Here is a 16,241-nt window from a genome sequence, read left to right on the forward strand (position 1 = left end):
TCATGGACCGAACGCTGTGAGGTCCATGCGAGTGACAGAGGTTAAACGGTTAATAAGCCATTAAAATTATTTAAAAAAAGAATGAAAATCTTCCTTATTGTCTCACTTTTGTAAAAGGAGCAATGAAACATTTTTGTGGAAAAATCGATGCAACAATTTAATCAGTTAAATTGCCAGCTACTCAGAGTTGCAGAAGCTGTATGTGACATGTGTATCCTCATTTTCTTTTATTAAATATATGTTTTTTCATTCACAGGTATGCCATTTACATAAAGTATCTATTCATTGAATGGCTTCATTTATGATGTAAATCACTATGAGTGAGAATGGTTGGACAAAGGGTGTGTATGGTTTTGTCGTTGGTATTGTAGCTGGAGCTGGTAGTGTAATTGTTAGTTTGAAAGTGATCACTATTTTGAAGAAACGAAGAACTTACAAAAAGAGCAAAAGGGAAGCTTATCCATTGCCTAGTAGACTGGAACATACTTCCTTATACCGTTCCCCAGGTATGTTATGTTTTTGGACCATTTGTAAATACCTTCTGCTAGAAACCTGTGTTGTAAAAAATTAATTTTTTTTAAGGGGTTGGGACGCGAGGGGGTTTTGTTAACAATAAGATTTAACTAAATTCTACAAGTAACTAATTCTACTATTATAATAGTCTTTCTTCACAAGAATTTGCAAGTTGCAACAAATCAATAAAAATATGCATTTGTTATCTGTACCTTAAATATTTCGTATGTGTTTAGCACTGGTTTTAGCCGACAAACTGACAAAAGGTGGCTATTATTTAGAGACTTGATTAAGCTTAAGTTTTGGCAGACCAATGTGTAAGTAACTTGGTGATAGGTTGGGTTTTTTTACTGTTAAGGTCTACCTCTTATTCGCCAGAACCACTTACTTCTCACCTTAAATAAGGTATTTTTAATCAAAAAAAGAAAAAACACACAATTAGAGTACAGAGCTTTGCTAACATTATAATAAAAGTACTAGTGTACTTGACCAATTTTTTTAAATCATGTAGTCCTTCCATTTTGCCTAAATTCTTTACATGCATTTGATAATAATGAATTATCACAGTTTGTTTAATGAGATTTTTAAAGGTTACCTCCCGCGAAAAATCAAGTTGAGCTCATAGGAAAGAGCTTGAAAGGTTGTCTAGGAATTTGAATATTTTTTTTAAAATTCTTGATTGGTTCTTTAAATTTGGACTAAGAAGATTCACTAATTATGCATGATGTCATAGGCCATTCCTTGAGACGAGTGCGATCGCACGCTCACTTGCCCGCACACTGGTAAAAAAATTTACAAGTGCTTTTTATCACACTCGTAAATTTTTTCTTTTTCCAAAATATTATAGAATGATGAAAAGGGCTATTAAACCTAAAGTAAAAATTCTGTTTTTTTATGTATTTTTTAAGCATAAAAATAAACAACATAATATTTATCACGGGTTGTCTGTAACAGCAATATACGGAACAATCTTCTCTAATGTTTATAGAATTTTGTTATCTATTTTTATCTCAGCAATCACAGTGTGTATGATAAAATGAATGGCGGCAATAAAGAGGAGATAGTTGCGTATGTCTAATTAATTGTATTTTATATTTATTTTTAATATTCTCAGTGGCCACCTGTTGCTTGAAGGTAGCGAACATAAAAAAAGAAAATCATCATCTATACTATTTATCTATTTATTTTAACATTTATCAATATTTTCAACAGGGATTAATAATTAAGTCCTGAGCACTAGGTTGTGAAATACCTGTCAATTGAACCTCAAAATGATACCTGCTATATATTGCTCTATTACCAGAAGCAAGTCATTTCAATGTGCTCAATGTGATTGCAAAGATATAAATAGATTAGAATTACATTCAACACAAAAGTAAAATAATCTCCAGCATTGTGTTTCAGAGATTAGCAAGCAATAGAAAGTTAAAGCAATTTCACAACATTTTTTTGAATAGCAGAAAAAAAAGATGTTGCGCAATAATTGAAATGTATTTTTATATTTTCACCACCAGGTGGCTGAAGAAAATACCTTCTTGGTGGCCCACAAATATAATTGTTTGTCCACAAGAAGGGTATGGCGAATATTCATCTTTATGCCCTTCAAAAATAAATATTAAAAAAAAAATATTCATACACAATGAGACTGCACAACTCAAAATTTTCCTTTTATATTTCTTTTAATCATATATTTCTTGCAAGACTTCATTTCTATACAGCTTAAATAGCATATAACGTTGCGGTAAACAAAAAAAAGTTAAGAGTGAATCACACTTGCAAATATTCACATCGCACTTGTAAATTTTGCTTATGAGTGCGATTTTTCACACACCATAGCACTCGTTATTTTTCTAACGGGTGCTTTTTGTAGCTCTGGCATAGTTTTATTCAAGAAATGGCCTGCATGAGTATGCTCTGCAAGGGAGTTACTTTAACATTTTTGAAAAGCCATATAGAGTTAAAAATGTTTTCTGGCCATTCACTTCAACGAGTTTTGAACATTTTACATAATATTTTTTATTTAGTTACCATAATTATGCTCAATGCATACTCATAACGTCACAATTTCGTATAATTAGCGCTACTTTTAAGACAAATATCGCGAGAACCGATAAAGATTTTTCAAAAAAATAAAAAGATTTCTAGACAACTTTCAAAGATCTTTAATATGAGCTCAACTTGATTTTTAGCAGAAGGGAACCTTTAAATTGTGGTCTTTTTTTTGTAACAGAATAAAGTATTTTTAATTTTATGGTTTAAGTAAAACAAAAAATTAGAGAAATGTTTTTTCCGCAATGCAAAGATAAAAAGTTTTGTCTGTGAAGTTGATAAAGATGTCTGTGAAATTCTACTCAAACTTGAAAATATTATCACCTTTGTCATCAATTTCCTCACAAGCAGACACACATTCATTGTTATGAATGTGGATCCCTTGCTCTGAATTTATATGTTAAATGTATACATCCGTATGACCAATCCAAATTTCCTCATGTGGCATAAGTTGACCTGCAGTCAGGAAGGTTTTAGAAGGTTACTTTCTTATTACTTTCAAGTAAGCTGAACTTCTTTATCTGTCCAAAGCAAAAGTAGACTTGTTACGCGCAGCAGAATTTGCCGTTAGCTATAGCAAATTATAGTAAACTGTATTTTATTACGTCATAGTCATGCTAAGAATCTAATAAGAATTATGAGGAGATAATATTTGTCAAAAGTTGAGAATATTGAGGCTAAAACAAAAATCACTATTCTTATATAACACAGCGTGTTTTTCCTGAATGAGAATTTATATAAAAAGTAGTTTTTTTCGGTTAGGATCATTATAACAAAATGTAAACAAACTTAAATCAATGTTTACAAATGTTACGTTCCGGTCGTTTAAAATATATTCAATTCTTAAATTCGAAAACGCTGCATTGTTATCAAGAAGGCGACAATGATCTGACATGTAAGGCTATGACGTGTGATTATATTACATTGCCAAGTTTACCTTTATTTCTGCTTTCCATGAAAATAATTGAAATATTTTCTGCATGTTGTCAAGCCTGATTTTTACATGCTGGAATGTGTGCTTATACCCACTAAATTTTGCAAGAGTTTCGAGGAATATTTCTTTTAACTTTACACAAATAAAAATCTGGAAAAAAATTGTATATACATCATCAAAAAAATTTTTCAATCATAATATTTACTTACTTTGTGGAAAGTACGTAATCCTATGCATTATTCTGATCAGTGCTTTAACCTGGACACAATAGAAGAAACAGCGTCACAAAAATTGTTACCAATTGTCTCCCTGATTAAGTGGATTTTTCCATAGACTATATATTGTGTAAATGTCTGTAAAAAAGGAAGGTATGCAATTGACAGAAATGACTGATTTTAGTTGACTGACAATTTATTTAAGTTTAAAGGTAAAAATAATTTAATTTAGTAATTTCATAACTTGTGATGAACATTTGTTAAGAAAGACAAATTATCAAAAAAATATTTTTTGTATATTTAGATCTTAACCGGTTGCAAGGTAATATTTTATATTTTGTGTAAACTTTTATGGGAGAGGTTGATATATGACCGAAGTGATTGATTTTTTTTTCATTTTTGATATTTTCTTTTTATTTTTGGGTTAAGGCGAACTGTTCTTTTTAATATTTGGGGTTAAAGTATTGCGGTAGACGGCAGCATGCTGAAATGATTCAAGTTTTTATATTTTCATTCTGCGTCATCAACTGTTGATTTCTTACATTTTGTGTAAAAATTTGGGAGGGTTGCTGTATGCAATAGATTGAATGCCCTCACATGGATTCAATGAGAGATACAGTGGATTCTTCCACAGGAATACGGGTACTGCGTGAGTAACTATGTGACTCTACAATAGGCAAATCATGGGTCACTTTCTTATGACGAAGCATTATACTAAAATTTACTATGTTAAAAAGTTGGAGTTGTACTTCATAGAAATCAGATATAAGTTGTAACTATAACTAATTACGATATAAATATTTATACCTCTATGCCAAAAAATCTATATGGGTATACAGTACCGCCTGAATGTAATGTTACATGTACAAGCATTTCATGATGTCGCGTGATGAAGTCATGTTTACATAAAAAAGCTTCATGTGTCTATTGCTATCACTTCTATTTTGCATGTTTCTATTGTTATCTATAATTGCGTGTGTTAACAATAATATGCACAAAAACTTTTGTTCAAATTTAAGACATGCATGCTATTGTTTAAATGTGTTAACAATCACAAAATATCAACTATAATAGTCGGGAATAATATTAACACTCTTTTTACTGCACTCGAAACACATTTTTTACCCCACACTAAAAAAAGTTTTGATTCTTTTCAGAAATAATTATATTCTTATAAAAACAGCGTGTATATCCCAGAGAAGAATTTACATAAACTGTAAAACGTAATTTTTCTCTAACTGTTTTTAACAGTACAGACTGTGTGATTCAGTGTTGATGTCGTTATAAAAAACCTAAACCTAAAACCTAAACTTAAATCAATGTTTACATCTCTTAATTTACGATTGTTTGAAATATATTCGATTCTTAAATTCAAAAACGCTGCATTGTTATCTTCTTTGATTTTATGCATGATTTTCTTGATTATGAGTTTGGGTCTGTTAAAGCTTGGAGGAAAGAATACGGAAGGAGAAACAACTTCATTTCTGTACGCTTTAAATGTATTGAATTTTCTATTGTTTTTAATTTCAAAAGAATCAGTGCGTGAGGTGCTCGACCGAGTCTTTTTCGCAAAAAAATGATCAAATTCCATATTCTCCTTTAATAGAGGCTAACTTTTTTCTATTAAAATCTGACTGTAACACGCTGCAGGCACGTGATTATTGCATGGAAAGTGTGCCTAATATAAGTCGGTAAACATTGCTGTTAAAAACTTCAACATTACGTTTGGAAATAAGCGTTTAACCATGATATTAACCTATTTTTGCAGGCTTGAGTATACCACTTTGATCATGAAAAACAATATAGATAGATATGCGCCGGACGAGTGCCGACAAAATGTGTGCTGGATTAATGTTTATTCTAACTAAAGAAATAACTTCTTATAACAGAACGTCGTTTTAAAACGAGATATAAACTTTTTGAATTTCCGCGCCCGAAGGCGTAGGAAATTCTTTAAAACCGTCGTTTTTTATTTCGGAGCATTTTTTGAGAAAAAATCGACCCTGGGATTTCACGTTGGTCCATTACAGATGTAAACTTCGTACCCAAGCTCCTTAACTACTGGGAAGTCTAGTATTGACGCTTCAGGCCAAAATTTGTATTTGTTTTCGACAAAATTTGGCACAGTTAACAAAAAAGTATGCTGAACATAATGGTGACATAATAATTTTGATTTTTGTCACCTAAATGTCATTTTAGGCCAAAATTGGTCCAAAAATTAGAACTACTTTATTTTCAACAAAATTTGGAACACTTAACAAATAAAGTATGCTGAACATGATGGTGACATCAAAATTTTGATTTCTTCTTACCTAAATGTCATTTTAGGCCAAAGTTGGTCCAAAAATTAAAACTACTTTATTTTTTACAAATTTTGGCACAATTAACAAAAAAAGTATGGTGAACATGATGGTGACATCAAAATCTTGTTTTTTTGCCACCTTAAATGTCATTGTAGGCCAAAATTGGTCCAAAAATTAAAACTACTTTATTTTTTACAAATTTTGGCACAATTAACAAAAAAAGTATGGTGAACATGATGGTGACATCAAAATCTTGGTTTTTTGCCACCTTAAATGTCATTGTAGGCCAAAATTGGTCCAAAAATTAAAACTACTTTATTTATAACAAAATTTGGCACCGTAAACAATTAAAGTATGCTGAACATGATGGTGACATGAAAATTTTGATTTCTTGTTACCTAAATGTCATTTTAGGCCAAAGTTGGTCCAAAAATTAAAACTACTTTATTTTTGACAAATTTTGGCACAATTAACAAAAAAGGTATGGTGAACATGAGGGTGACATCAAAATTTTGGTTTTTTGCCACCTTAAATGTCATTTTAGGCCAAAGTTGGTCCAAAAATTAAAACTACTTTATTTTTGACAAATTTTGGCACAATTAACAAAAAAAGTATGCTGAACATAATGGTAACATAATAATTTTGATTTTTGTCACCTAAATGTCATTTTAGGCCAAAATTGGTCCAAAAATTAGAACTACTTTATTTTCAACAAAATTTGGAACACTCAACAAATAAAGTATGCTGAACATAATGGTGACATCAAAATTTTGATTTTTGTCACCTAAATGCCATTTTAGGCCAAAATTAGTCCAAAAATTAAAATCACTTCATTTTCGGCTAAATCTGGCACAGTTAACAAATAAAGTATGCTGAAAATGATGATGGTACAAAAGTTTGATTTCTTCTTGCCTAAATGTCATTTCAGGCCAAAATTTATCCAAAAATTAAAACTGCTTTATTTTCGACAAAAATTGACACAGTTAATAAAAAAAGTATGCTGAAAATGATGGTCACATCAAAATTTTGATTTTTTGTCAACTAATGCCGTTTAAGACCATAAACGTTTCAATCGCAAGACTTTCAACCATGAATGATAGGCTGTATTTTTTGTTAGTAATTTCTTTTAAAATGTGAGTTTATTATGACACGTTTCGTTTTGTTTGCGTTTTTTGTAAGATATAATGTCACTGGTGTGCTTTATCTTCAGAGGTTCATGCACCAAACCCCTTCGAATGTTTGGCACAATAACACAACGAATTAGCAGGTTTTCATCAAATATTTTGGTAGCGCGCGGAAATTCTTAGAGCCCCCAGGGCTTCTTGTTCTTTTTGTTTACAAAAGTGTCGAGTATGTGCTTCTTCGCTAATTATGTTAACATAAAAACAAAAGAAATTTTACCGATTTCTATATGGCTTCTTGTTTTGATAATATTATCAAATTCATCATCAAATTATCTAATTGTTTTTATAACCAATCATAGTTGCGAATTGTTATTCACGAATAATTTAGTCACACAACCGCCAAAATTTCAAATTAAGTTTCTATACAGACACCTGCTAGAACCTCACGCAGTGTTTCAATAGAATTAAAAGAGTTGTTTCTCCTTCCGTATTCTTTCCTCCAAGGTTAAAGCAAACTGTTCTTTTAATATTTTGGATTGAAATGTTTCGGTAGATATACAATATACCAAATGATTCAAGTTTTTATATTTCTCTTTTATGTGTTTTCAACTATTAATTTCTTATATTTTGAGTATAACTTTGGAAGGTTTGCCGTATGCAGACTGAATAGCTGATTTTGTATGACTTAATGAAAAATGTTGAATTTTTTTAATGTTTGGTATTTTTTTTCCCTGGTGTACTTCTGGAATGGCAAAGCAAGTATATAGTTTTAGCGTATTTCGCTTTTTACGTAACGGTTGTTAGACGTCTTTGATTTTTTTGGACATTTTCCATTTTTATTTCGTAATTTTTGTTGTTGCACATGCTTATATTTTTAGACGTTTTGTTTCAGACATAGAAAACATAGAAACATAGACATAACATAGAATAATGTAGGTTGTGAACAACCTCGATCCCAGGGCTTTTTTCTCTTTTTGCCATCCCGTTATAAAAGAGACAAAGAGCCCGGGGTCGAGATTAAAATGAGAGTTTTGAAAATACAAATTACTGTATTGTATGTTTTTGTTTGGTATCCCTTACATTGGTTTAATGAGAGAGTCAGTGGATTCTTCCACGGGAATTCGGCTAATCTATATAATAATACCCTTGCGTGAGTGACCATGTGAGTCCACGACACGCAAAGTACGGGTCACTTTCTTAGGACGTGGCGTTACGCTAAAATTTACCAAGTTAAAAAAAAACGCAAATCAGGAGTAACTATTTAAACACTAGTCAATAAGGCCCGTGGAAAAATCAACTTAGGTAAAAACAATGAAAAAATAGGTTGTTTTAGATGTTTTGCCGACGTCAGCAGTGTATATAGAAAAAAAATTTACCGAAAATTAGTTCATTTTTGTTGCCTCTATCGTGTAGAGCTTAAAACGCTTAACAAGAAAATGTATATGATCATGCGTTTTTAATGAGCGGTTAATGGGATAATATAAGGGTTTTAAAATTTTGCTGACATCAGGAATGGCCTGGCAACACATAATTTTTTTTTTAGAAATTTGTATCTTCATCGTATAGATCTTTTAACGCTGATTAAGAAAATGTATTGGATCATGTACTTTTGACAAACGGTTGCTGAGATTAGGGTTTGAAGGTTTTTTGATGACGTCACCAACCCGTCCATTCCAAAACGGATTTGGGGACCCAGGTTTGGGAAGATTACCCAAATTGGTCCTAGGTGGTTCCTAGTTACCTATGCGGTGAAAAATCATTGACGTCACCACCTCGTTTCCAAGTTATTTGGCCTCAAAGTTTTAAGTGCACTGTAATGGCTTCATTATTTTAATATCAGATATTGACGTTAAAGTAGTGTTATTGACGTCGCGCCGTAACGTCAGAAAACTTAACATATTAGACATGCATTTTTCGGCAACATCAAAAGAAAATGAAGACATCCACTTTGCCTGTCACAGACACACAGACAGACACACCGTATTATTATAGAGATTTAATTCTTCTTTCTTATTACTTTAAAAAAAAACTCTGTTTTTTATTTCATTTACTAAGTTTTTTTATTTTTAAACGTTTTTATTTGTTTTGTTTTTATTTTAAAAGCCTCACAGGGTCGTTATAAATATAATAATTTAATTTTGCCCCCGGTTTAATGTGCACGCCGTATCTAACGGAAACAAGTTGTTTATAAACTCGGAGCGAAGAAGGTTGTCTCTTTTTCAAAGTAATCCTAGAAAAAGTAATTTCAAACAATGTTTGCTCATCATGAGTGTTACCAATATTAAAATGTAAATTTATTAAATCATTTTCTTTTACCTTCCAGATCCCCGTCGTGATGGTGAAACCGCGTACAACTTTGATCATTTGAACACTCACATGACACCTGACACTCGCAATAGTAGGAGAGAACAGTCGACGACAGTTGGAATTTCTGATCAAGACGAACAAGAAGTTAATACGTCAATGATGGAAGAAATCAAAGATTGCGACCCAGATAATAAGAAAGAGTCAGAAACACTGCTTAACTTACTATACAGCATTGGCGAATCTCAGTCGAAAAGAGACTACATCGTGCATCGCGGAATCAGCTGTAATATATGTAACTCTAATCCTCTAACAGGCGTGCGATTCAAATGCGCAAATTGCGTTGATTACGATATCTGCTCTCGTTGCGAACCGTCGTGCGATCACGACTTGACGCATTTGTTTCTAAAAATTATTATTCCTATCCCACCGCTGGCAAACCCAAGAACGTCCCTGTTACCTGTCTTCTATCCAGGTAAGGACATATAAATGATTTTTGTGTACAATGCACAGAAACACATGTACAAGAAATGCGAAATTGTTGAGATGTGTTGTAGTGTTAAATGTGATTCTGCATACATTAGTAAGACCGTTAAAAAAAGTCTCTAAATTGACTCCAAACCTTTATTTGTGATTTCGTGATTTCAATCTCCAAATTTTCTTGAGATTTTTTTGCAAACAGTTGTTGGGGGAACAGAGAAACAAAGATATTGCAAACCTAAAGTTAAAGGAGTGTACCAAAGACGCCTTACATTGCAAAGAAGAATTCGCAGGGTTTGCCTTAAAAATACATTATGTGCAAACAAATAACTCTGTTGTCGTTTGTTTCTTTTTATTCATAAACCCACATTTTTTGTTTAGGTAAAAAATCGGTCGAAAAAAATCTACCTTGGCAAGAAGCACTTCAGTTGCGGGAAAAAACACATTTCGATGCAACCTATATCGAAGTGTTATACGAACAATTTAAATCGCTTTGTTCTCATGAGAAGGGTATCACAAAAGATGTTTTTCACGTTTGTCTTGGACCGTTAACTTCAAAGAGAAATTTAGTTGTGGAGCAACTGTTTCGATTTTATGATAGTGATGGAGACGGATTTATAAACTTCGATGATTTTGTTCATGGAATGTCTATCATGGCAAAAGGAATGAAATCTGAGAGAATTAAATATGTTTTTAAAGGTTCGTACTTATCGCGAATAAAAACAAAGAAGATTTAAATCGGAGTAGAGAAGATCAGGGATTTTGTCAAGATTTTAGGCAAAAAACCGTTTTCAGCATTCAACACATTTTTCCTCAAAAAAAGAATCTATTTACTTAAGTTGTTTTTCCATAAAGATTTCTTTTTTTTGGAATGATATTAAGTTGAAGTATTCAGGATAAGCACTCTGATATCTCAATTTTCGCAGGTTACGATCTCGACGATGATGGCTATATTTCAAAAGATGACTTTCAACACATAATGAAAGCGTATCACCAGTTGAGTATGGAATTAGTGCGCGATGTTGTTCGTTCCTGCGAAGAAGAAATGATGGCGTCCTATGACGATTCTGGTAACCGTCCCATATCAGCCGTATTCAACGCGCCAATACCGGAGACTGGAAACAACAATACTGCGTCTAGTATTTGGAGCAGAAAAATGCGCAACTCCAGTTCTGAAGAAGTGGATAAAGGAACAACATTTCACAGTAAACCACGAAGCAATAAGAACCTGAGAACGCACGACCGCTTGTCCGCAGTCGAAGCTATGACGCAAGATGCGATCACTGAGTTGGTTGATCAAATCATGCGCAATGCCGACTTAGACATGGATGGAAAGTTGTCTGAGCGGGAGTTTTATGATTATGTTTTGACCGATACCTCTTTGTTAGCATGGTTCGAAGCCATTGATACTGTGTTTTAAAACTTAGGCCAAGCCGTCCTTTATATAAACAGTATAGCAAAAAAATTTACAGTTTGGATTCTACATTTTTTTATTCTTGGTACTGGTTTAAAAAAATCTATAGTGTAAAATGATGATGCTGGTTAAAAAGTTTGTTCCGAATGCATAATATATTGTTGTGTCAATGTATTGTATTTTTTTTTCTGGAAGCATTATATATTTGCTTTCGCGGTATATAGATTTAATGAGTTCTACTGTACGCTTTCTTCAATGTGTTAATTTCAAGACTGTAGTTGAGGACATCCTTACTTACAATATTAACATTAATAAGAGTGAATATATTAATTTTTTCAGAAGGGTAAATATTTTATTTTCTAGGTTTGTGAAGCTTAAATCCCATTTAAGTCAGTTCAACTATCTTGACAAAAGATTACAATTTGGTCATTTAAATCTTTAAAACTCGCTCTTCTTCACTATTTGACTACATATGCCTTTTCTTTATAATTTTTAGCCAATTTTTTATATTCAGCTTTATAGAAGAAACATGTCGGAGGAGAATTCGATATCGTTTAAAAAGAATTTCTTTATCGCGACGTATGAAGCTGCTGCATTCACCATGACAAGGTATCCATACCTATGCGCTGTGTTGATGATGGTCACGACAGCAGAAGAGTCAAAAACGAGACAGTTCGATCGTACCGCTTTTAATTATATTTACGCACACTTAGGCGTGGCCTTTGTTGGTGGAACTCTTCTTTCGTTCGACATGTTTGGTTTGAAACGTTGGACAGCACTTGCAATGGCTGTTCAGACAATCGTCATTTCTTACGACGAATACACTCTTACAAAGGGAGAACAAATAGCAATGCGTTTGCTTTGTAGAAATCTTGGTATTATTGGGTGTTATTTATCGGTTGCCGGCGGTATTGCTAAAAACAAAGGAGCTGCGGATAAGAATAAATATCTGTTGACTTTTGGGCGTCAATTAATTGGAGCGTATACCATGCTAACAGCCGTCTTAATATGGAATAGCGAAGAGGAGTTCAGCTCCCATGCGAAGGCGTTGCCGGGCGGCGCATTGACTGTGTATATCTACATTGCTGTTTATATGATGTGTAGCATTTGTATCTACAGTGGGTATGAAGTTGTCAAGATGTGTAAATTGTTAATGTGTTTGTTATTCGCTATTACTCTTATTGTCGATATGGACGTTAAAATGTGGACAAAGCACGCTGGTATAGGGAAGTGGAAAACCATGACCATAGCTGCACGACATGTTCCTATTATAAGTATTCTTTTGTTAATCCGTGACGGATATTATTAAATTTGTAATTATTGAATGCGTGAAGACTACACGTATGCATTGCTTATTTTATGGATTATAAACGTTCGAGCGATCCTCTCTTTTTTTATCTACTTTAAGGTCAAAAAGTTTTTCGGCCAGAAAGATTTCACGTTTTTTGGCGTTTTTCGCGAAAGTTAATTTCTTAAAATTTGGTAATTGGCCATCCGCGAAAGTTTTTTCCCGCAAATTTTTTTAACTTTTTTTTATCTTTCAGGCGATATATTTAAAAACTAGTCAATTATTAATTACTTAATTTTTTGAATTTCCATGTACTTTCTTACAAAAATAAAACAGTAGATATATGTACGTCAAACACTTTAAAAATATTACGATCATCTTGTGGATCCAAAACTTCTTGTTCGTCTGACGAATCGTCGTCATCTCTCGAGAAGCCTATCGATTCAAACTCCGAAGTAAGGTTATACATAGAGTCATGTCATTGAACGAGTCGGTCGACGGTAATGCGTGGACATTAAGAACTAAATTTTCGGCGTAAAATGTTTCGGCGAAAAAATTCAGACACATTTTTTTTTTTATTTCAGCGGAAAAATTTTCGGACAAGATTTATAAGGTGAAAAATGTATGGGTAAGTCTTTTGAACGAATTTTACCCAAATTTTAAAAGTAATGATTACGGAAAATGACACAAAAAGAAGGCTAAAAGCATTTAAAGTGTACATATATTCAATCAAGATCTAAAATCGGGGCTGGCCTATCCAACGTTATAAATAGAGCCTCAGCCAAATGTAAAGATAATGAAAATAATAAGTTCAAAAACTGCATTTTTTATTGATTTTCTGGTTACCCTATATATAATTTCTATGCACTGCTCCTTTTTTAAAAAAATTAGAAAAACAAAAATTTTTGCACAAAAAAAAAATCCGAAAGTGTTTCCGTCCGAAAATTTTCGTTTCTAATGTAATTCCAAGCTAATTGCATCTTAAATGCCAAACGAAGTCCATCCACTGTCGATGATCTTTTTCGCTTCTGCCGATGTCATATGATTATATAAGTAGACTGCCCACCCTGCATGTAGCGATTTCATTGAAAAAAGCGTAACTTTATGTCTATTTCATCACAATGTGTACCTTTATACAATTGCGGTTGTTATTTGATCTGAGTTGATAACTAGGCAGCTTGGTATATGATAACGTTCAACCTTCGAAACAATGTCATTGTGGAATTGATATTTAATCTCATTTCTTGCTTTTCGGGAATGACTTGCTGCTAAAAGATACTTCTGAACCATCGAGTCAAGATCACCCAGCAGCAATGGTTGGCCAGTTTTGTTACTTATGTCGGAATGACTTTTTTTGGTGTTATTCCTTATATTTTCGCGGCTTTCAGGTCTGGAATGTCTGAGTTGTGCTTTAATTGAGGGCAGAAAATTATTGGTTAAATTTCATTACGGCAACAGCTGCGCCATTCAATGATGCGCATTTTGCGTTTTCGTAGCGGTCATGTATTTCGACCTTTTAGATGTTGATGCTTTTTTGTAGCTAGTAACAATGACTCAAAAATCGACAACTTCAAGCGCAATCTTTTGACTGACGATGTAGCTATAAAAGAAGATCCTATACATTAAATTCGCAAAACAAACTTTCTTACTTGTTTGTTTCCATAATCTTGCAATCACTCAAAAGTAACTAAATTTGAAAGACGCCGCTGTCAAAAAAACTTAAAAATGTTTACGTCATTACCTGGATTACTATAAATTTCATTCAACTCTTTGTTAGATTCATTCAACCTCGTCCTCAGGGGTCTTGTGGCCCCGGAGCCGTTATAACGGACTGGTCACGTGATACAAAATGCCCAGATATACTAGGCATTTTTGAAATTCCAAAGATATTGAGATGCAAATTTGGCGCTCGCCTTAAAAGCAATATTTAAATGGCGAGCAAAAAGACACAACGTTAAAGAAACTTTTTTATCGATGAAAGCAAAATTGTCAGAATATTACTGACTGAATATTACTATAGCCTGATTGTTCAATATTGGCGAAAGGCCTTAGAAAATGTTTGGAAAGTTTATTCCCATTAAAATTCATGAACTCTAGCTTACTAGCTAGCTGGACTATGTACTATATAGGTACCCAGCTAGCTCGAGTGACATCCTGAGACAGCTTTACTCAACCACATATTTATAAACGACATATTCAATGGCTATTATTTGGTAATTTTTTGAGAACACGTTAGAAATTGTATGAGAAGATCTGGGTACCCTAGTTGCACACAAATGTTTCTAAGATGCACAAAAAAATTTCAAAATTAATTTTTTACAACCAAAACTAAGAATGATAGGGTGTAGTGCTAAATTTATGGATTATTCTCAGATATGGGTTAACATGCTTGACACTTTCTGATCATTTTCAACAAAAAAGATCAACACATTTGAATTCAGCATCAACATTTATGGAATCTTGAATTTTTCAAGTTTATACTCTAAGTAAACTGTCCCTATTAGTAGCAAAGCATTTAATGTTTCATAATGTAATGACTACACAAATTAACTGCAGTGAAAATGGTTCACTACAGTTGAATATTATAGTCACACTCTGTTAAAATCTAATATATATATAACAAATGTGTGGCTAAATCATTTTCTGCAAAGGTTTTTTGTTTTCTCTTTTAACCCTATTCGGTCCGGGGAGGGGAGGGGGGGGGGGGGGTTGGCAGATTTCGCCCCCCCCCCTTCCCCCTGACGGTTTTTTCTTAATAACTCCTTAACGCTACGTTACACGGCTATGATACTTACTGAGTTTCAGTATTTATCTATTAGACACCTGCATGCCAAATTGTTAGGCCCCATGCCTCTCAGCGGCTTTGATATTGGCTATTACTCGAAACTACCCCTAAGAATCTCTATGAAACCTTTAAAACTGGGAAAATATAATAACTCTTGATAGGATTATCCTTAGAACTTAAAACTTGCAACACAACTTTGTTTCATCGAGAAGAATCATTTTCTATGTTTTGGACATGTGATTACTCCGATTTCCTGATTTTTTTCGGATTTTACCCGAAAATCGGAAAAAAACGGATTTTCGGCCAATTTTTGGCAACTTGTCAGGCGATCTATGTAAAAACCTGAAGATATGTTAAATAACTTTTATTTAGCTATCAGAAACCTATGTAAAAACCTGAAGATATGTTAAATAACTTTTATTTAGCTATCAGAAACTTTAAACAAAATGCAAAAATTCGCTCTAGAACTAAAGTAATTGAAATTTAAGCAGAAGGTGGCATTTGGCTAATTTCTGCTTTTTGTTTTTTATTTCAATTCATTTTATTTTTAATTCATTTTTTCATTTCTTTTTTTCAATTTTAATTCATTTTACTTTTAATTCCTTTTTTTTATTTCAATTTATTTTACTTTTACTTTTACCTTTTTTTTCTTTTTTTAAAAAGGTTTTTATTTTAAATTTTTATAATCGATTTGTCGCTTGGTCGAGAGCTGCCATAGTATACCACAATGCATTTCGACTACATTAACACGTGCGCAAGTAAAAACATTTTAAAAGGGGATAGAAACCAGCCCAGTAGTAAAGTTCACAACACAATGTATTGAAATGCGTAG

At 32.9% G+C, this 16,241-nt stretch overlaps 2 protein-coding genes across 3 annotated transcripts; both read left to right on the forward strand.

Annotated features, from left to right (window-relative positions):
• Positions 1-260: 260 nt before the first annotated feature.
• LOC130636042 (uncharacterized) lies at positions 261-11,506 on the forward strand. 2 transcript variants are annotated; one of them, XM_057445629.1, is made up of 5 exons: positions 3,799-3,923; positions 4,016-4,033; positions 9,462-9,917; positions 10,304-10,621; positions 10,849-11,506. In XM_057445629.1, exons 3-5 carry the CDS (start codon positions 9,515-9,517, stop codon positions 11,340-11,342), a joined length of 1,215 nt encoding a protein of 404 aa, XP_057301612.1. In that variant the 5' UTR covers positions 3,799-3,923; positions 4,016-4,033; positions 9,462-9,514; the 3' UTR covers positions 11,343-11,506. The 2 variants fall into 2 exon arrangements, with proteins under 2 accessions (XP_057301611.1, XP_057301612.1); XM_057445628.1 differs by lacking the exons at positions 3,799-3,923; positions 4,016-4,033 and adding an exon at positions 261-506.
• A 208-nt stretch (positions 11,507-11,714) lies between these two features.
• On the forward strand, positions 11,715-12,718 carry LOC130636044 (uncharacterized). Its single transcript, XM_057445630.1, has one exon. The coding sequence runs from the start codon at positions 11,866-11,868 to the stop codon at positions 12,643-12,645; it is 780 nt and encodes a 259-aa protein (XP_057301613.1). The 5' UTR covers positions 11,715-11,865; the 3' UTR covers positions 12,646-12,718.
• The last annotated feature ends 3,523 nt before the right edge of the window (positions 12,719-16,241 follow it).

This window comes from Hydractinia symbiolongicarpus, chromosome 3 (assembly GCF_029227915.1).
Source record: "Hydractinia symbiolongicarpus strain clone_291-10 chromosome 3, HSymV2.1, whole genome shotgun sequence".
NCBI lineage: Eukaryota > Metazoa > Cnidaria > Hydrozoa > Anthoathecata > Hydractiniidae > Hydractinia > Hydractinia symbiolongicarpus.

Excerpts from the sequence above, each read along its gene's own strand:
- LOC130636042 (XM_057445628.1), top strand. The coding sequence starts at position 317 with ATGAGTGAGAATGGTTGGACAAAGGGTGTGTATGGTTTTGTCGTTGGT. Across the intron at positions 9,918-10,303 it reads GTTACCTGTCTTCTATCCAG|GTAAAAAATCGGTCGAAAAA; the intron begins GTAAGGACATAT and ends TTTTTTGTTTAG. Across the intron at positions 10,622-10,848 it reads AATTAAATATGTTTTTAAAG|GTTACGATCTCGACGATGAT; the intron begins GTTCGTACTTAT and ends CAATTTTCGCAG.
- LOC130636044 (XM_057445630.1), top strand. The coding sequence starts at position 11,866 with ATGTCGGAGGAGAATTCGATATCGTTTAAAAAGAATTTCTTTATCGCG.